Below are 21726 nucleotides of genomic sequence, written 5' to 3' on the forward strand. Positions count from 1 at the left end.
GATTAGAAATGAAAGCGATTTGCACTTTGTTTATGTGGTGTCTCTTTTTTATATGAAATTTCCACCTATGACAAAAGGTTTATTCTACAATGCTAGCTATTCTAGTAATTGTTAGCTGTCTCAATAGTTATCAGATATTTTACTAATATTTTACTAGTGAACTAAATAGTTTTAGCTATTAAATATAAAAAATAGTGGTATCATCCCAAATACTATATTAAAAGTTAAGAGGGGTAACCTAATCAAAATACTAAATAATTCCTCAAACTGTGTGGAGAAAGCCTAAAATCACGAAACAGAGAAAAAAAAAAATCATTTTGATAGTAATGAATCTAAGCACAGTCACAGTATTCATCAACCTGAATTTAAACTGATATAACCCAAAGGTCTCGTCATCTTTTGAACTTCAACCAATCAAACATTAAAGTGTATTCTCTATAATTGAACAGTCTCTGGTTTCTCACAAAATCTGTGGTCTAGGATCAGCCTAATATAGATTCAAATATATCAGCTTAAAAAAATATGAATGTCTTTTCTATTTTCATAAGAGAGCAGTACAACTCAAACATGCTAGTAAAATCTTAATTAACCCAACAACACAAAATTCTCAAAAGTTGACTATGAATAATATACATTTCGGACTGTGCTCCCTGTTGCTTCCTATACATTTCTCTGTAAGGCCTTTTTCTGGGATTTGGCAAAGGAAAATGATTAAATTATTACAGGCTGTCACGCACACAACAAACAGCAGTCTGATGAAAGGAATATTCTCAACAGATTGTACATATGCGCTTGCTGAATCAACGTCTTTTGCTGAAATCAATTTCAAGGACTACCAATCTTGAACGAAATCAAGGCTGATAATTACTGCTGCTCAATTTTGCAGCTCTGTAATTTGCTCCCTTCTAGCTGCCTCACTCTCTCTTGCAGATGCTCAATGGTCTTCAAAGCGTCCTACAGAACAACCAACATAAATAAATTAATAAATAAGGCAAAGAAAATGAAAATGTTAAGTTTTCAGAGCCTAATCCTAGTCAGTTACATAGAATTTCCTTTAATAGTAGAAGTTATACGATATTTTATTTCCTTCTTTATGTCGCTTAAACTGTGGGGTAGTTTCTTTTCATGTGTTTCTTTGATTGTGGAGTAGTTTCACACTTTCAGTGGGTGATTATCTGTTCAGTGCATTATCAATTTTTGATGAATGACAAGTGAAAAAGTCACTCTTTTCATAAGGTTGGTTTCCTTAGGGATGGGTCTCTAATTTCTAAAAATCCAAAACAGGTCACAAGGTAAAAAAATTCCCTCTTTTATTTACAGTTAGATCACCCCAAAACTAAATTAGTTTCCCCGGGACCGTAACAGAATAATTATATAAGAAAAGATGCACCAAATGATCTACTTATATGGGATTTATGATGCATGGTCAATTAAATTTTGCCTAACCTCCAATCTCTTCAACAATTCCTCTTCTGCTGTGGCCCAACTAGCCCTTTCACCCTCAATGATATCCACCAGAGCGTGATTTTCATGATCCAACCGTTCTGCTTTCTCTTTTACAGCCTCACACTCTATTGTTTTCTCCCGAAGCTGGTTGTAAAGTAGGAAACCAGTAAATTAAAAGAATAAAAAAATGAACAATTTCTCAACTTTTGAACAATCAAATAGCTATGAAAATTTGGTAGTTTGAAAAGTTATAATAATCCATTCAATTAGTATCAATGCTAGTGAAATTTTTTAACGGCATATGACTGCAGGGCTTTAGTATTCACCATTATAGTCAACTGATCCACCCTTTCCCCTCCATTCAACCTGCATAAAACAAAGAGACTTTTTTTAATGTTAAATGGGATGAATGGTGTAGATCTAGCACTATCAATATCAGAAAATTATAATTCTGTGGATTCGCTGAGCATACCTCTCCGTTGATTCTGGACCATTTTGTTTCAAGTGATTTACTCCCTTTATATTACCATTGTTGTTAGATTGTCCATTATCATTGATTGAGTGACTTCTTCCGGATGCTGCAGAATCACGCAGAGGACGTGCAGGAGCAAGGGATGCCTCACCATCGTTTAGATTGCGTGATGGACTTTCACCAAATTGCAAACTATGTCTCAGCCTTGAGTCCATATTATTAGAGCCTTGTGCATTTTGATCAACTGAATTTGCTGGTGGAAATCTCGGTTTCCCAGTAATAGAACCTTGCTGGTTTGGATTGATTGCATCTACTGTAGATTTCAAGTCCATATTATTACAGCCTTGGGCATTCTGATTAACTGAATTAGCTCGTGGAAATCGTTGATTCCCAGTAATAGATCCTTGCTGATTTGGACTAATTGCATCTGCTGGAGATTTCAAGTCCATATTATTAAAGGCTTGGGCATTCTGATTAACTGCATTAGCTGGTGGAAATCGTTGATTCCCAGTAATAGAACTTTGCTGGTTTGGACTAATTGCATCTGTTGGAGATCTTTTTCCACATCTAGCAGAGCCCTGTCCATCCTTATTTGAGCTCAAAGAACATTCAGTTCTCGATGAAATTTGGTTCTTGAGATTCCGCCTTGGGGCATAACCAATCAACTGGCAATTTTTAGTCCTAAATAGAGAAAATGAAAAGGGTTATGCCAATAAAAATGTCAATAACCTGGAAATTCTGAAGGTAAAATAAAAAAAAATAAAAAAAAAAGCGAAGAACTAACCAATAGTCCCTTTGTATCGAAACTAGCTTTCCCTCCAGTCTTTGAAGCACAATTGTGCGCTCAAAACCTTGTTTATCATGAGCTGGTTCAACAAAATTTGCTTCTATTAGACCTGCAGCAAAAAATGAATAAGTAAATAAATAAAAATAAAAGAACTCAAAATAATTAAAAGGGTGGACTAATCCGTATTATTATAATTTATTAATCAGCGAAATGCAGAAAAAAAAAATGTTAGGGGAAAATACCTATTACCCCACGACCGTCGCTTCCAGCAGGATTCCACACCCTCCAGAAAGGCTGACAAAATTAAAATTAAAATATGATTTAAATCTTTAATTTACAAGCACAACACCATTGTACTACTTAACATTAAGTGTTTGTTCTTTCCAAGTTACTTGCTGGACAAAATCATGCAAAAACATGCTATGTAGAAGTAAAACACAAACAAACACATTAAAAAGGAAGGGGGAAAAATCCTTGCCTTGATGAGTCGATTCTTATGGTAAACATTAAATCCCTGAACATCAATATGGTGGCAAGCATCCTTCACAAACCCCATCATTCCTTTAGCGACTACCTGATAAACGATAAAACTTAATCAGGTTGCTGTGGTCGGAAGAAGAAAGAACAAAAAAAAAAAAAGAATAAAAAATAAGGTTTTTGTTAACATTACATCTTCATGTTTCTTTGACATGCCCTCAGGTAAATGCTGAGGTCTGTATATTATCTCCTGTGCTTCCATCATGTCATTCACTATGTCATGATGTTCGATTTCCTTTCCACGCAGGATAATTCTGAAGCCAGTTGGAAGTCGGAGGTAGAGAATTGATACATAAATCTAGCAATGACAAAATAGGAAAATATAAACAACAATCATAATAGAAAAACCATAATCAACATTTTTTTTTTCAGAAGTGAACTTATAAAAAGTAAATAAGAACTAAGAAAGCCATCACTGGACAACAGGATCAGACATAGATGTGTGCTTCACATATAATTTAGGACCGCTTCTCAAAATGCAAGTTTACACAGGAAATGAGTACGCTGCCATGATTTAGTTTCTCTGCTGCGCTAAATAAGTAGAAAGAATACATGACCTAGAATAGTAGAGGTTAGTGCATGCATTAGCACATGTGAACATACCCTTAATGAATGTTGATAAGTTAAAAAGTGCTTCGAGTTGGGATATTGATTTGCCATTTGTATATTCTTCTCATCTCGGTTGACTCCTCTGATTTGTATGTCCTGTCATTTACAAGTGACACAAATCATACACCCCATTAGCAACCATGAAACTGCGTTTTATTTCTATATGAATTTCAGATGTGGAAAAAATGGATAAGGTAATTAAAGATGTTGAAGGCATACATGTGGATCGGTGTCAAAATCCAGCTCTAAACATCCTTCATCATCCTCCCAAAGATTGTAGATTATGATGCGTGTACCTTGATCTTCCAGGAAATTGAACTACAGCACAACAAAGCAATACCATGCATTAAAAGAAAAAGAACACTTGAGAACAAAAGAAATATCACTAAGCAAAACAAAAGTGTACATGTAAAATAATTCTTTACTATACCTGCTGGAAAAGATCTTCTTCAGTTAGAAATGGTGTCCACTGCAATATGATTTCTAAATTGGTATTCCAATCATTCAGTGAAGATCTTATTTTCTTATTCCAATTAGCTTCTTCTTTCTTCTCAAAGTCAATCTTGTAATTTCAGACATTAAATAAATAAATAAAACATTGAGACTTGGCAAATGCTGGAATAATATAATGACGAATGCATATAAACTATTCTTACCATAGGAACCACAATATCTTCCTTTCCTGTTGCGGTCAAAAATGTGTAAGAGAGCAATCCGATGCTTTGTGTTTGGCTGGAGAAAAAATTATTATTAGTTTTTGAAAATAATCATAACAATAATTGGTTTAGAATCTTTCTAAGATACAAACCTCTTCCCATCATTACAACGTGAAAACACTACAACATCAGCTCCAAGCCTCATAGTACTTGTTTTAAACCCATTTCCATCTGAAATAATCGAAAAAATTTAAAAAAAAAAATCATACAAGGAATAATTATACGAAAATAATAATGTCAAATGATCTGTTTACAAGTAGAGAGAAATAAGAAAGCTCACATTGACCAATAGTATTTGCCATCTTGCTTTTAGCAGAATATCCAAGAGACATACACTGCCGCATCTTATCAGGATTCATTCCACCACCATTGTCTGTAATCAAGATGAGCTGATTAGAAAACCGTTCACTCAGTATTAGTGCCTAATGCAGTTTTGCACAATTACAATTCTTCTAAGTTTCTTCGATCTGTGTGTCTCAATTTTCATGCATTCTCCACCACTTTGAGAGAATGCTTAAAACTTATCTTTATAAATATAACTACAAATTTTCATGTCTAGCTTGGTCTGATCTAATGACAGAAAGTATATTAAGTCCAAGTCCCCAAATCCCCCTACTCTACAAATTTTCATTGCACAGAATTCATTATTAAGGTGTTAAATTTGAGCCTCAATTTTAGTCAATTATATAAAAAAAAAATCATTATGTTTGATCCCTCATTAAATTCTCTGATCTGCAGGTGACCTGTGATCTCATTTGGTCTTTTTAATACCAAAATCTTCTTAATTGTCGTTGAGATATTGGAGAATTAAAGAGAGAACCCCAAGAGATCGATCATGGCTACTAATACGGTTTCTCCATTGTTTGATTTCCTTCTTGTATTTTTCTCCCAAAAAAAAATGGCATAGGAAATTTCCATTATTTTAATTAAAAGGTTAAACACATCTGTCTTCAAGAAAAATCTGATAAGTGTTACTTTTTAAAAATTAAAAAATTGCATAATCTTCATAATTATTATAAAATGTTATAAAAATTCAAATAAATTAATTTCTTTTCTCTAATTTGACTTTACAATGATAGTTCTATTTAACTAATATTAATTTTGGACTATAATAGTAATAATAATAACAATAATAATAATAACTCTCATTTATATATATTCTATATTGAAGTTTTGGATTTTAAAATTAAAAAATAGAATAACATTCAATTTCAATTAATAACTATTTATTAAGAATCTTTGAATCCAACCAAAACCTCTTCGATCGATTACAAAATTATATCAAACAAATAAGAATAAACAAGAGCAATATTACGGAATTATATTGTTGCCAGTAAATTTTGAAAACAAATACAAATCGAATCTCAGGCGAACACCAGCAGCATCGGATAATAAAATAAAGCTAGTTACGTACCTTCCACTAGCAGCATCACGCTACCATCTCTCTGGTTTTTCAACACATCTACATTAACATAAGTGGCTCCATTGCAAATCTCATCTAAAGAATTATCCAAAAGCTCTGCGAAAGCTCCCAATGCCCACTTATGGCTAGTTGCATTCGAATGCAAAAATTTTGGGTGCACCCTTACATGATCCATCCCAACTGCAAAACAAATTGAAATTTCATGAGCCTATCTATTAAATATACTAATTGCTTAACCAGGTTATCTTCTTCTCTTATAGAGAAATTAAGAGGAACACCAACCAGAAGAATAGGTATAATCGGAGACACTAAGTTCCTCATAATCTCCTGCTTTCCAGAACTGCTTGCAACTGCGTACAAACGGAGCCTTAACTATTTGATTACTGCTTTCTTTATTATTATTAACTACAACAACAAAGGGCCCCGGCGAACTCTCCGGCAGGGTGCGGATACGAGCAAGAAATCCAGCCGGCACAATCGAATCAAATTGCTCGAGTTTCGGTTTCTTTAACATGACTAAACTACTCGAGCTTAGCTTCCGCTTATCTCCATCCTTAACATGATGATCGATATCGGATTGTTCACGATTTTGTTGCTTGAGGGAGGCCATGGTAGACTTGTTTGGAAAGCGAGAAACGGAGAGAAATTTTCAGGGGATAAGAAAAGACGAGGACAGGATTCTGGAAAGAAGGCGATCGTGCTTGTGAAGGAGTAGATGAGTAGTGACGCGATTGTCTCTCTCTCGTTTATATATGGTTTTGGTAACGGTTTCGCACGTGCGAGCATACAACCCAATTTGATTGGAAGACAAAATACAAATTTTAGAAATTCAAATCCTTGAATGTGTAGGATACTGCTGACTAATGTTTTATTAATATTAAATTATCTTTTGTTACAAAAAAAAAATTATCTTTTTTATATAAAAAAAAATTAACATTGGCTAATATATTTATTTCTTGCATGAAAACTGAAATATAAACTAAAAATAAAAAGGTTTTTTAATTAATATATATATATATATATATATAATATTTTAATTTCCTACAAAAGAATGAACCCATAAGCTAAATGGATTATTATTAAAACAAAAATTTTAAGAACATTAAATTTAATATGTTAGTAATTTTTTTAATTAAAATAAATGGAGCAGAAATTTAACTAGCTAAATCAAAATTTTTAAATGAATATTAAAATAATAAATAATATATTGCAAAATATTTCACTGTGCTAACTAATAATTATCTCTCCAATCATAATTATCTGTCATTTGATATTTTTTAACAATAATTAAGGAAATAATTAAATCATTTAAATTATAATAAAATACTTTTTAATTTAAATAAATTAATATTTATCTTACCAAAAAGAAAGAAAAGTGGTAGGATTAATTTTAAAAAATTATATAAATAATTATTATAAGCATTAAAAGCCCGCACCATTACATTTGTCATATTAATTTGATAATAAATAGAAAAATATTTATATTGAAAATATGTCTAATTTTATTTTATAATTATATAAAATATTATAATTATATCTTATAAATAAAACTATTGTTTATCGATAATTATTAAAATGATTTAATCAATTCAACTGAAATAAAATTTTAATGCAATATTGTAACAAAAGAAAAATAATTTGGATCAAAATCTTACTATTTTATTTTATAATAATATAAAATATTATACTTACTTCTTAAAAATAAATTATTATCTGTTAATAATTACTGTAATTTTTTAATAATTTTAGTTGAAATAAAATTTTAATAATTCACTTTATTTTATATTAGTTATATATATAGTTTAATTTAACATTAATAAATATTAATAATATAATATTTATTATTTACTTATTATAATATATTCAATAAATGATTATAAAAATATTTAATTATATAGTCTAATCAGAAATAAAAAATAATCACAACACTGGTTAGAAAAAAGTAAATTTATTAATCCACTTAAAAAACCTAACACTATTATGCAATAATAGTTAAAATCATGCACCATCTCTATTAAATTTTAATTATGATATAATATAATAATAAATAATAATTATGATGACATTTTTATTGTATGTTATATATATGATGTTGTTAATAGAATAATATGTTCATGTATGACATAATTCAATAAACTGTTTTTAAATTAATTAATGGACAAAGTAAAAATAAAATAATTGAAAATAAAATCTTAAGTTGGATTGAAAAATTCAACAAGGTAATTAATTAATTAATTATAGTTTAATTAAGATTAACTATAATGCACTTTGTTAAGTCTTGATTGCACAATAAGGTATTAATATTGGAATATTACGCCAGAAATCAAATGTAACAAGAATTTCAACAACACATTAATGTCAATTTTATTTATTTTTGAGAATTAAATAATATATATTTGTAAATTAATATTATATACGCAAGATGATGTACTTACCACCATACCAAAATTTAAACTATTAGCAGAGGCTAACTCTAATTTTTTATAATGTAACAGCTTAACCATTATGAATTAAAAAAATTTGAATAAGATGCTGGCCTACTAGACTATTCTCGTTCAGTACCAACAACGTCGCATATAAAGTTCTATATTAAAATTGCTTAAGGAAAATTAATAATGCAAAATTGTTTCACTTTTTGTTTAGTTTAGTAGTAGTATATACATATCTTAACTTGAATAAAATTTAAAATTTGATTTTATTTCCTTCTTTGTAATTTAAAAAGAAAAGGAGATAATATTTTTATCCAAAACTTGAAGTTTTGGGTTAACTTTGTTTAAATAAAGTAAATTATATTTTATGTGTAATTATTTTGCATGGATGAATATCTCATAAGAATAATAATAATACTCTATGTGTAATCTTTCCTCTTTTTTTTTCAATCATATCTTCTTATCCATATATAATATTCCAAATTGCATAATATAAAGATTTGGAGATAAATAATTGAGATTATCATCTCTATTTTTAATTTAAAAATTTATATATAATTTTTAAAATAATTTTAATATTGATTAATTAAGATATTCTTTTTTTTATACATATATATAATTAATTTATAGTAAAACTTAAACTCAAAATTTCACGTCTTTCAGAACTAAAACTAATTGCTAATTAATATCACTCATAATCTTTATGTCATTTTAGGGTTACATGTTGATGAAGATAAGATTAAGCTGTATCCTTTTAGGAGTTTTCTTTTTCTTTTTAAATTTTTAGGGAATAAATATGGAAAGTAATTAATCCATGCATGAGCATTTACATTAATTTTTTTAAAAAAACCAATTAAATTAAATTTAATTAGTGTTAACAAAATTTAACTAATGGTGCTTTCTTTTCATCCTTTTTCCCCCTTCAATTAAGCCTAATTCAATAACAGTGACATTTTTTTTTCTTTTTCTAACGGTCATGATAGATTACAATAAGATATGAAATGAAACCCACTATAATTCAATTCAATTGGGATTAAACTTGGTCCACCATCATTTCATTGAAGAGAAAGCACTTAAATATCTCATAACATTTTAAAGTAGTAATAATATCTGTAACACCCCTATTTGTATAGCCTGGTATATTTCACTGTTCCGGTGACCGGTGTCGGTCCGGACAATTAAGGGGATTAGAACCACACTTAAGACAACTAGAGAAACCATAAACACAAATAATTAGTAATGTCCAATTAGTTAAGTATAAATAAGAAAAATAGAACATAAGAAGTTAAACGAGCCGAGAGTCACAGTGATGGGTGACCTCCTCGGGAACGACTGCGAAGTCGTTTTAAACTCAAATTTCGAACCGTAAAAAGTGACGCTGCGGTCCTTAGGACCCTTATGAACACAGTGGAAAAGAGAAAATCACGAAAAAGAACTGTTAAGCTAGTCAAATAATTAGGTCAGGGAGCCGGAAGAAATATGGAATTATTTACAAACCGGGTTGAACCGGCGAGGGGCAATTTGGTCAATTGACCCCGAGAGCTGACTCCTGACCTAACTGTCAAATAAAATCGGAGAAAAGAAAATTTCGGAATCGAGAATTAAATTAAAGAACTAATGGAAAAAAAATAAATAAAAAAAAAAAGAAAGAAGATGGAAAAGTCAAAGGTGATGACATCATGCATGATGTCATAAACAAATTAATTAAATTATTTATTAAATTGATTTATGGTCTTCCATAAGCCAAGTTTATAAAATAAAAGAAAAGAAAAAAAAAATGGTCATCTTCCCACTTTCCCGTCCACACTCTTTCTCTCTCTCTTTTCTCCTTTGTTCCTCCATAGCCATGAAAAATCAAGCTTTTAAAGCTTGAATCAACCCCATAAATCCCACAATTTTCTTATGTAAATCTTATTGTTGGATCTTGACAAGCTTATTGAGAACAAGAAGAAAGAAGAAATTAGAAGAATTGGAGCTTTTGGAAAAACTTCAATTGAAGTAAGTTGATCCAACCTTTTCTTTAAGTAAAAATGTTTGAATTAGAGTAGAAATGGATAGAATAACATGAAAAATTGAGAAAATTATGTATGAGAACAAAGATGTAAATTTCAGCCAGCCATGGGATTGTGAAGTGTTGATGTGTTTTAGTTCAAGTAAATGTGTGTACAAGCCTAATTGAGCAAGTAGATGTGATTGGCACACTTTGATTTGATGAATTTTAATAAATTAGAAATTAGGGTTTGAATGTTAGGGTTTGTGAACCAAAATTTAGAGAAATGAGTAAATGGCATGTTTGAACTAGTGTGAGGTGAAAAATGGTCAATAATGACCAAAGGAGATGTGTTTGAATTGTTGGAAGTGAAGCCAAATTCGGAGGTTGCATGGTCATGCTGCTGGCAGCATGACCAAACCAACTTTGAAGGACCAAAACGGAAATTTTACAAGTCCAATTGATATGCCACCAATTGGAGATGAAAATAGACATAAAATAGCACAATTTTCATTGAGGAACCATGGCCAAAAACTGACTAAAACTTGGTGAACCAATTGACCAAAGTGAAATGAGAGCAGGCTGCCACTGCACCAAACTGACCAAATGAATAGTAACTGTTCATTTGGTCATAATTCGAGCTAGACAGGTCAAATTGACCTGAAATTTTACCAGCAATTAGATAAGATATAGATCTAAAACTTTCATGAAGAACACCACCCCAAATTATGCCATTAACCTAGTCAAATTATTGAGCAAAGTTGAGTTATTGAACCTGCAACTCTGCAGAATTGCCATTGAGCAGTAAAGTTCCAATGGCTATAACTTTCTCTAGAAAACTCCGATTTAGGCGATTCTTGAACCGATGGAAATCTAAGACATAGTAGAACATTTTTTATGAAGGAAATTAGACCAAATTATGGACTTAACTCGATCAAATTACTGAATGAAGTTGGACCAAAAATCTGCCAGAACCATAGTTGCAGTATGAGCGATTGCACGTGAGCGAGAATCGTATTTTGGCTATAACTTGAGCTAAAAAACTCCGATTGGGGTGATCCAAAAATAAGAATATACTTGAGACAATAAGGAACATTTTCTATGAAGGAAGTTTTGCCAAATTCCAACAGTAGATTGACCAATGGAACAGTGCAACTTCAGAGCACCAAAACCGAAAATTTGCAATTTTGCCAAAATGACCTAAGCTTTGAGAAAATGATCAAAACCAACAAGTTTAATGACCAAAATATGGTATGTGGGTGAAGTTGGAGTTCCCATACCTATTAAGCCTTAGAAAGTCAACTATTTGACTTCAATAGTGCAGTGAATAGTAACCCGAAACACAAAATTTAAAGAACGTCGAATTTAGCACGTTAGAGCTAGGTAATTGTGAAGCTAAATTTATTTTGGATTTATGTTAAGTTCTAGTACTGAAACATTGTAAAATTGTGTGTTTCAGTTGAAAAGAATATCGGGAAGGAACCCGAGGAACCGAGTCGAGGCTAAGGGACGACTCGCTTGAGGTTTGTGCACAATAAACCCTATTTAAGCATTTTACACTTGAAAATTTGATTTAGCACGCATTATGAATTTATGAACTTTTGTGTTGCCACCTTGTGATCAAATTGTAACTTTGGAAATTGATTTGATTTTTGTATGCAATATTTGAATGAAATGTTTGAAATGGATTTTTGATTCACACTTAGCATGACAGTTACTTATTATTCCTCCTCCCTTTTATGGGGTTGAGATCGTTTATTTTCCTCCCTCTCTGGCTTGCCAGTTGAGGTTGTAGATCGGATGAGTACTCATTAGCTAGCTAGTCACCTCCCTCATTGATTTCGATTAATGGGGTTGAGATTGCTTTGTCGTGGTGTACAACGCGATATTGATCGGAAATTTTGTGTCATGGCTTAAGTTGTGTATGACTTTGGCAACACTGTGTTTATGAAATTGTTTAACTAAACTGTGTTTAATAGATTATTTGACAAAATGATGTTATTATGAACTTTAATATTTGTAAAATGTGATTGAGAAACATTTAAATTGTGTTTGGTAATGAATGATTTATTTATTGCATTCTAAATTTTTATTGTGCACCACTGAGTATTTTTATACTCAGCGATAGTTTATTTTGCTGTCGCAGATAAGAGTAAGGAGAAAGCAGCCGAGTGAGCTGCTGTTAAATCGAAGACTACTCTGATCATTTTGTACAGGTATTATTTTATACCCTTGTAGATAATCTTGATGTAAATATAGAAATGTTATTTGTATCAATGTAAGTTGAGCAGTTGTAAATAAATTGTAATGATATTATTTTGGACTTTCTTCTGTAAATTTAATATTTGTACATATGAATTTCCTGCTTTATGTTTTGTGAATGGAATTATTAAATATTCTGAGTTGATAAATTTGATTTGGATTGTGGAACTGTTTTGAAATGAATTGATTGGAGTTGAATTGTGATTTATTGGAGGTTGGGAGTTGTGAAATATTTTTGGAAGTGCTTTTTACAGGTCTTTGAAGAACTGGTTTCTCAAAATACAGAGGGAACTCTGTCAAAATTTTTATAAAATTTGCGGCAAAACTAAAATGGACAAAAATTTTTATTAGTATTTAAACTTGAATAAATGGTTTTAAATTCTTATCAAAATGCTCACCACTTCCAAAATGAAAGAAAATCGTTTTAAAATCCCTTGTAGGGTACTTAATGGGTTATCGGTAGGTGAAGTTCGGTAGTTCATTAAGTATTCTACGGGATCATGTTATGCCTTACGGAGGGGTAAGGTGTGACAATATCAATTTGTTTGGCAAAAAGAAATTAGAGAGTTCTTCTTGGAGCTACACCTGGGAGATGGCTTAAATTTATAACATTTTAAGCTGACCAAATAATTAATGTTCATGAATTGGTTATAACAATCCATTAAAAGTAAAAAACCATTAGATAAATGACCAATTACTCATTAATTAGAAAATGATCGCTGCTTAATTAAGAAAAACTGGATTCTGTATTGGCTGTTAGTGTGACTAGAAAGTTTCCAGGAACCTTCCCTATTGTGATGAAGGCTATACATATGCATAGAAAATTCAATAGGAAAACTTTGCAAATGTGGTAGGTGCTAAATCTAAATTATTCTGTAATAATATCATGCATTAGTGCTCTACTAGTGGCTGCCAAAATAGAAGAGTAGACCATATAAAAAGATAAAAACCATATAAAATAAAAGGAGGCAGACCTTTCATCTTGAGTTGACAAGTGGGGTTATTTACTTATTTTTAATATAATACTTTTTAATTTTGTCCATTTAGGCTTTATATACAGGCTAAATTACATCTTTTTTTGCCCATATTTGTCCTCTTGAAGTAGCAGCCAGAGGCTCTCTCTCTCTCTCTCTCTCCTCTTTTCATCTAATTTCTTCTACAATTCTTGAAGATATACTTCTCTTATGGCTAGCTTCTCTTGAACCCGTCTTTTTTATCACTTCATACTTATCATTTGTGTATTAATTCTTGGTTTGTTTGCTCTTAAATTGTATGATCTCAAATTTCTCTTTTGATTTAGATAGATATGAGTGACACAATGAGGCCAAGGATAAAGGTTAGGTTTCACTTAGTTTATGATAGGGGATAATTGATCAATTAACCCAAATCCTTATTATCTATCAAGTTATCTTTTCTTTTTGGCCTTTTTAATTATCATTATTGAATCTTTTTGTTTAGGGGAAGGAGTTGTGTGGTTTTTGAGCCCAACATCAATTTCTTGTATACAAATATAGCTAGTCGTTGTTAGCTTTTGCTCCAAATTAAGCATAGTGAATGGAAGTGATTAAGGGAAAAGGAAGGAAAAGAAATTTGATCATCCAAACATGGGAGAGATGCAAATCCTTAGGCAGAAACAGCAAGAAAACATCAAGACTCGTCCGTTCTTTAACAGGTAAGAGCAAATCATGGCCACGGCTCCACCCTAATTCAATGGAAGAAGATGATCAATTCTCAAGAAAAAAAAGGCAAGTAGCTCCTGAAGGATGCTTCTCTGTGTACGTTGGACCCCAGAAACAGAGGTTTGTGATCAAGACTGAATATGCAAATCACCCACTTTTCAAGATTCTACTTGAAGAAGCAGAATCAGAATATGGTTACAACCCAGAAGGCCCTCTCGCACTCCCATGCAACGTTGACCTCTTCTACAAGGTGCTTGTAGCCATGGATGATCATAACGATGAAACAAATCGTCAGGGATGTGGCTTCTCCATGAAGCATGGCTCCTCCTATCGCCTTCTTAGCCCGGCTCGATTGATCGCCATGAATCAGTTCTAAAAGCCGATCATACATATAGTCTATACTGTTGTTAATTAAACTTTTTTCTTTTTTTTACCCTTAATTATGAAGAATAAGGCCTATTAATTTGTGCCTTTCGTACTTCATTAAAGCTTGTTTAATTATGTGTGGTCAAATCATGTACAGTTGGAAAGGATGAGCAAAAGCAATAAAATCCAAGTCATGTAAGATCTATCACTACCATTATATGAACTTGTGTTCTGTATTTTTGTTGATATTGCTATGATTTTTATTTATTTATTTAGCTTTTATTAATTTAGTTTAGTGATAAAATTATATCACTCACATAATAAATTTAGATTCGAGTCTCACTCTCTTAATCTTCTTAAAATATATATATATTCTTGTTCCTTTCAAAAATATAAGTTAAAAATTTTTAAAATTCTTGAATATGTCAAGACATAATGGGCTAATTTAGGTCTTAAAGAAGACAAGCATTGGCTTAGTCATTGCTTAATCAAATGGATAAGAAAAGGTAGTTGGTAGATGGCCTACAGATGGGGATTGATTGCAAAGAGAGAAAAGTAGATAGCTAACGAGGGGCAATTACTGTATATCTTAAATCGAATTAATTAAATTAAATTGTTATAATTTGATAATTTAATTTAGTTTAATTTTAAATTTTAAAAATTTTATTTATTTTTATTTAATTTGGTTATAGAGATAAAAAAATTGATTGAACTTAATCGAATTATTTCATTAATTTTTAAATTACTTTATTTTTATAGAGAATTTATGTATTATATATATTTTTATATATATAAATTATTTAATTTAATTGATTAATATTTATTAGGTTTAAATCAAGGTTAATATCAAATCAAATAACTTGAAATTTAAGTATTAATAAAAAATCATCAAAATTCAAAAACTAATCGGTTCAAACTGAATTGAACTAAATTAGAGTGGTTTAATTCGATTTGATTCGATTCGATCTTTTATGCATTTCGATTTAATTTGATCTTTAAATTACTTTGTAGCTTGAACCGAATAAATTAAATTAAATTGTTATAATTTGATAATTCAATTTAGTTTGATTTTAAATTTTAAAAATTTCATTTATTTCTATTTAATTTGGTTATAGAGATAAAAAAAATTGATTGAACTGAATCGAATTACTTCATTAATTTTTAAATTATTTTATTTTTATAGAAAATTTATGTATTATATATATTTTTATATATATAAATTATTTAATTTCATTGATTAATATTTATTATGTTTAAATCAAGGTTAAAATCAGATCAAATAACTTGAAATTTAAATATAAATAAAAAATCATCAAAATTCAAAAACTAATTGATTCAAACTGAATTGAACCGAATTAGAGTGATTTAATTCGATTTAATTCGATTCGATCTTTTATGTAATTCAATTTAATTTGATATTTAAAACATAATAATTCAATTAATTTAATTTTGATAATTCAATTTAATTTAAATCAAATACTCAACTCTAAAACTACCTGGCTACTCTCCAGTATCTACATAAGAATAATACAAATAGTAGGCAATTACATGGATACTTAGTTTTTTTGAAATGTGTTGGAGAGGTTAAAAATTTTATTTATTTTTTTTATAAAATTAATTTTTAATGATATTTAAAAAATAAAGTTTTTACACTTAAGATATTAAATTTAAAAATTTTTTAAAGAATGAAATATCAAAGAAAATTGTACTAGACAAGCTTTAACGTAAGGGACATCGAGTCATTAGAAGAGACTAGAGGACAGCCAATCAGATTTAACACACTGACATAAAATTATAAAATTTTTTATTTAAATTTAATATATTATACATTCAAAATATAAATATATAAAAATTATATATTTAATAATTAAAAAATATTATCTCATATTAATTTAAAATAAAATATTTAAATAATATATATAATTGAGATAAATATATTCTTTTTAAATTAATTTTTTAAAATAAAATTAAATCTGTTTTATTTTTTATACATTATAACAAAATTTATCTTATTTTAATATTATATTTATCCGCAAACTTTATCAAAGTATATTAGGCCATTATCCATGTACTCTGGTAATTTTAAGTTGTGGTTGAGAGATTAAAAATTGATTTTAAATTACATTTTTAAAAAGTTGGTTTAAAGTCGTTTTTAACAAAATATTATTTTTTTGAGATGATTTAATTCATAACTTATGTAGCAATCGCCGCCATCGTGCACGCATGATAGCTTCAGCTTATCAAAGTTGACCTTGTGCAATGGATCTCAGGGTTTATTTGGTTTATCTATGGAATATGATAGATAATTGTTAGGGGTTATTTAGTTTATTTATTAGGTATAGTTAATAATTGTTAGATATTTAAATTGATAAATTAAAATATTTAATAAGTTTAATATTTAATAAATAGTTGATATGGTACTCATTAGTTATAATTTGTGTCAATTTTATTTTTAGAATTATTTCTAATTAGTTTATAACTTATTTGATTTTATTTTTTATTTTGATTATATTTTTTTTATTTAACTCAAAAAATAATATTATTAATATTTTTATATTTTTTATTTATAATTTTAATATTTTAATTAATATATTTCAACTTTGTTAAGATATTTTTTATTAATAACATAAAATATAAAATATTTATTTATATCTAAAAATTTAAAATTAATTATAAATTTTTTCTTTATCAATAATAATAATTACTTTAATATTTTATCTATATTTTTAAAATTATTTAATTATTTTTTAAAAAAAATTAATTATTTTCTTATTTCAATAATAAAATAAATAATATACTATAATAATTAATAATTATATTTTTATTTTAATAATTTAATAAATGATATAATATATTAATTTGATAATTGTATATTTAATTTAATAATAATATAATAAATTTATAATTTTATATTTATTTTAATAATAAAATAAATTATATAATATATACCCTTATTAATCATTTCATATATCAATAGTAACAGCTAAATATAGTTTATCAAACACTTAACATAAATCAGCTATCAACTAATAGTTATTAGCTGTATTCAACAGTTAAACTAAACAGGCTCTTAGCTGATAGCTGTTACTATTAGCTGGTAACTGATGATAACTAATTTATATTAAGTGTTTAGTAAAATTATATTTAGCTGTTACTGTTGATATGTGAAATGACTAATAAAGGTATATATCATATAATTTATTTTATTATTGAAATAAATATAAAATTATAAATTTATTATATTATATTATTTATTTTATTATTAAATTAAATATATAATTATAAAATTAATATATTATATCATTTATTATATTATTAAAATAAATATATAATTGTTAATTTATTATATTATATTATTTTTTTATTATTGAAATAAAAAATTAAATTCTTTAAAAATAATCAAATAACATTAAAAATATAGATAAAATAATAAAATAATTATTATTGTTAATAAAGAAAAAACTTATAATTAATTTTAAGTATATATATATAAATAAATATTTTATATTTTATGTTATTAATCAAAATATTCTAATAAAGTTAAAATTCATTAATTAAAATGTTAAAATTATAAAAGAAAAAGATAAAATTATTAATAGCATTAATTTTTGAGTTAAATAAAAAAAAGGTAATATGATCAAAATAAAAAATAAAATCAAATTAGCTATCAGCCGATAAGAAACAACTTTAAAAATAGAGTTGATACAAACCGTAACTGATGGGTACTATATCAGTTACTCATCATTTATCAGCTTTATTTTTTTAAGCTTATCAAATACACAAGTTTATCTATTTGGGTGTTTACCAACTATCAGCTGCACCAACAGGTGAATTAAACACCTTTTTAATTAATTTGGAGTTGATATTTCAATTTAGCTGGACAATTATGCACTAACTGTTCATTTTATTATCGATATTATTTTCTTTAAATTTGTAATTTAGATGACGTCTACCTTATTTAAACCCTGTTTAGCATTAAGTTTCAGAGTCTAAAACTGTTTTTCTGAATAAAAGTATCATTTTAGATGCTGTTGAGAAAAGCAGTTTGAAAAAAATTGTTTTATTATTTTTGTGTTCTTATTTTAATTTTTAATTATTTTTTAATACTCTCTAACTAGTATATTTAAAAAAAGTGATTTTCACAATAACAGTTTCAACAGCAATACCAAACAGGCCCTTAGTTTGCAGGATTCTACCATGCCCAATTGATTTTTTATGTTTCTTTAATTTATTTTTTTATAAATAAAAAAATATTTCATTAGAAATAGAGTACTTTAGATATATTATACATTGCATAAATAAACTAACTATTCATAAAAAAAATTAATGTTGTTAGATTTATGACTTAAAATTTTAATGAAATTTTGAGAGAAATTTCTTTTTTTTTTTTTATTTGAGTAAAAGATATATTTTTAAAATTAAGTAAAACTCCTAATTATATTAGAATTAAAGAAATTAACACTAGAAAAATGATGAAAAAATTATTTAATTTTATCAATAAAATGTAATTTTATCTATTAAGAAAAATGACTTTATCAATTACGAAAATTTAATTTTACCTGTTAATAAATGGCCCTTGCCTCTATAATCTCATAGGGAAAAAGAGATTTTAATATAAAACGACGAAGAGCATAATTTAAAAAAAAGAAACTACTATCAATAATAATTAAAAACATCCTTTAATTGTAGTTGTAAGATCGCAAGAGATAGACTCCAGTACATTACCAACTTGTCAAATGACTCTAATCAGCCACTACTTTAATTTTAATTGAAAATTATTCATCTATGTGAGATGTGTTTCCCGATTTATAGTAAAGTTCGAGCTACTGTTATTCGAAGTTAAATGATTTTTTTTTTTAAATTTGTTAAATACCTTGATAATTAGATTTGATTACTATAATTTTAATTTTATATGAAAGTAGATTTTATAATTTTTAAAATTAACATTTATTTATTAATATATTCATAATTTTAATTGTGTATTATAATCTATTAATTTTCTAGGAAAATAAAAGTTGACAAAAACCATGCCAATTGTACGAATAGAAGATTCCAAAGTCATCTAGAACCCATAGATTCCCGCTTCGTCAAAATCCTGAAACTCTCCTTGAATCTTCTGGAACTTCCCAGTCCTCTCCATATTCAGAATTTCTTCTCCAATCCAAACAAATTCCCTCCCTGTATATATCCTGCCGTTCACCAAACACCAAATCAATCTTTCTCGTTACAACCAAGTCAAACATTCAAGAATCTATTTCTCTTCTTCAATGGTGGATAATCCCTTCTTCAAGAACCATTTTAGCTACCCTTGCTACTGTTACCCCTACTCTCCCTCTGTCAGACGAGTACCTGTACACCGCCATACGACGCCGGTTCAGAAGGTCGTGGAGATCCCTGTCCGCCATGTCGACTCCGAACCTAGCAGGTTAGACTCTGCTCTTAAGATACAGCAGGTGTTCAGAGGGATTTTGGTTAGAAAAAGCGTCAAGAAGATTGCTGCTATTAAGAGTGAGGTTAATGAGATAGAGAAGAGGATTTTGATGAAGGAAAATGTAGAGATGATTCGGAGGGATTCGAAAGAGAGGTTGAAGGTCAATGAGATGCTTATGAATTTGCTGTTTAGGTTGGATTCTGTTCCGGGTGTGGATTCTGTAGTTAGGGATTGCAGGAGGACTGTTGTTAAAACGGTGATTAGGTTGCAGGAGATGGTTGATGCGATTGTTGCTGATTCTGTTGATCGAGTATTGGAAGTAGAAGAATTAGCCAAGAATCGTGAAGAAGATGCCGATCAAACCCCACAAGATGGGGCCCTTGACATGAAAGGTATTTTTGCTAACTCTGCTTCTAATTCCAATTCTTTGGAGAACGCTGTTGATCAAACTATGGAATTGCAAAATCATGTTGAATGTGTACCAAATTGCGATTGTGTTGAGAAGATGCCTGAAGCGTTTGAAGAAACGTCAACACTGCAAAGCCCAGAACAGCAAAACTCTACGATGGGTTGTGAAAGTCGGGGGAATGTGGAATTGGCTGAAGCTGAAGTTGGAGAAAATGCAAATGTGGAAGATGATGTGTCAGTATCAGGAAATGAATGTGCAGAAAGTGTCGATTTAAATCGAGAAGAAAGCCAAGCGGATTCCTCTGCAGACCCCGAGGATGATTTATGGGGAAATCATGAAAATGCTGTAGCTGAACACAAGGAAGAACATGTGAAAGAGCAATCTTATGGTGTCAAAGAGGAAGTAAGCAGAAAGAACAGAGACCTAGTGGAGAGGATAATGGAGGACAATGAGAAAATGATGGGATTGATGACGAAGTTTTTTGAGAGGAATGAGATGCAAACAAGATTGTTGAGGTCACTATCACAGAGGGTTGAGCAGCTGGAGAGGGCTTTAATGTGTAAAAGGTCAAAGAGAAACAAGCGCAGAGGAATGCTGGTGGCTTGGCGGACTGTTTAGAGCAGACACAAGGTGCTGATGAATATGTGAAGAGAATGAAATCTTTAAAGATTGATGTAAGCAAACATGGGTTCTTTTAATTTCTTAATTTTAACTTCCTGTTATAACAAAACAATTTAATTCGTTCTAATCTAAACAAAATTTATTTTCAAATAAACAATAAATCAAGCATCATTCAAAATGAAGTCTTGTGTTTCTTTTGAGTTCGAATCTTGCTGTTAGCACTTGCAATTCATCTTTTAGTTTGTCAGTAGAACCTTATCCTTAAGGGTTAACAATCATAGCATCAAATTCTCTAACCCACTTGCTTAACTTAAGATTTAAATTATTCCGAAATTTTAAAAGAGATGGGCTGATATGATAGCCTGATGGGGATATCATCTAATGCATAATAACCCTTTAAATATGAGATGAAAACCATATATTTAAAAATTAAAGTACTACATAAAAAAATTAATTAAAATACTAAAATTTTGAGAAAATAATATGTCATGAGTTAAGCTGTGCCTGTCATCAGCTCTTTCAAGACACCAACTTGCCTGATCCAGCCCA

General features: G+C 29.1%; 3 protein-coding genes across 3 annotated transcripts; 2 read left to right on the forward strand and 1 right to left on the reverse strand.

Annotated features, from left to right (window-relative positions):
- Positions 1–512: 512 nt before the first annotated feature.
- LOC110659890 (protein MICRORCHIDIA 7) lies at positions 513–6685 on the reverse strand. Its single transcript, XM_021817958.2, has 16 exons — positions 6273–6685; positions 5982–6170; positions 4848–4940; positions 4660–4738; positions 4508–4583; positions 4282–4413; positions 4071–4169; positions 3846–3947; positions 3376–3540; positions 3184–3279; positions 2948–2999; positions 2703–2814; positions 1919–2599; positions 1773–1812; positions 1447–1590; positions 513–954 (listed from the first exon to the last, which is right to left on the reverse strand). The coding sequence occupies exons 1-16, from the start codon at positions 6598–6600 to the stop codon at positions 865–867; spliced, it is 2478 nt and encodes an 825-aa protein (XP_021673650.2). The 5' UTR covers positions 6601–6685; the 3' UTR covers positions 513–864.
- Positions 6686–13756: 7071 nt separating this feature from the next.
- LOC110659889 (auxin-responsive protein SAUR40) lies at positions 13757–14962 on the forward strand. Its single transcript, XM_021817957.2, has one exon. It carries the CDS (start codon positions 14226–14228, stop codon positions 14724–14726), a length of 501 nt encoding a protein of 166 aa, XP_021673649.1. The 5' UTR covers positions 13757–14225; the 3' UTR covers positions 14727–14962.
- A 5021-nt stretch (positions 14963–19983) lies between these two features.
- Positions 19984–21174, forward strand: LOC110659880 (uncharacterized). Its single transcript, XM_021817950.2, has one exon. The coding sequence runs from the start codon at positions 19984–19986 to the stop codon at positions 21172–21174; it is 1191 nt and encodes a 396-aa protein (XP_021673642.2).
- Positions 21175–21726: the final 552 nt, after the last annotated feature.

This window comes from Hevea brasiliensis, chromosome 7 (assembly GCF_030052815.1).
Source record: "Hevea brasiliensis isolate MT/VB/25A 57/8 chromosome 7, ASM3005281v1, whole genome shotgun sequence".
Lineage (NCBI taxonomy): Eukaryota > Viridiplantae > Streptophyta > Magnoliopsida > Malpighiales > Euphorbiaceae > Hevea > Hevea brasiliensis.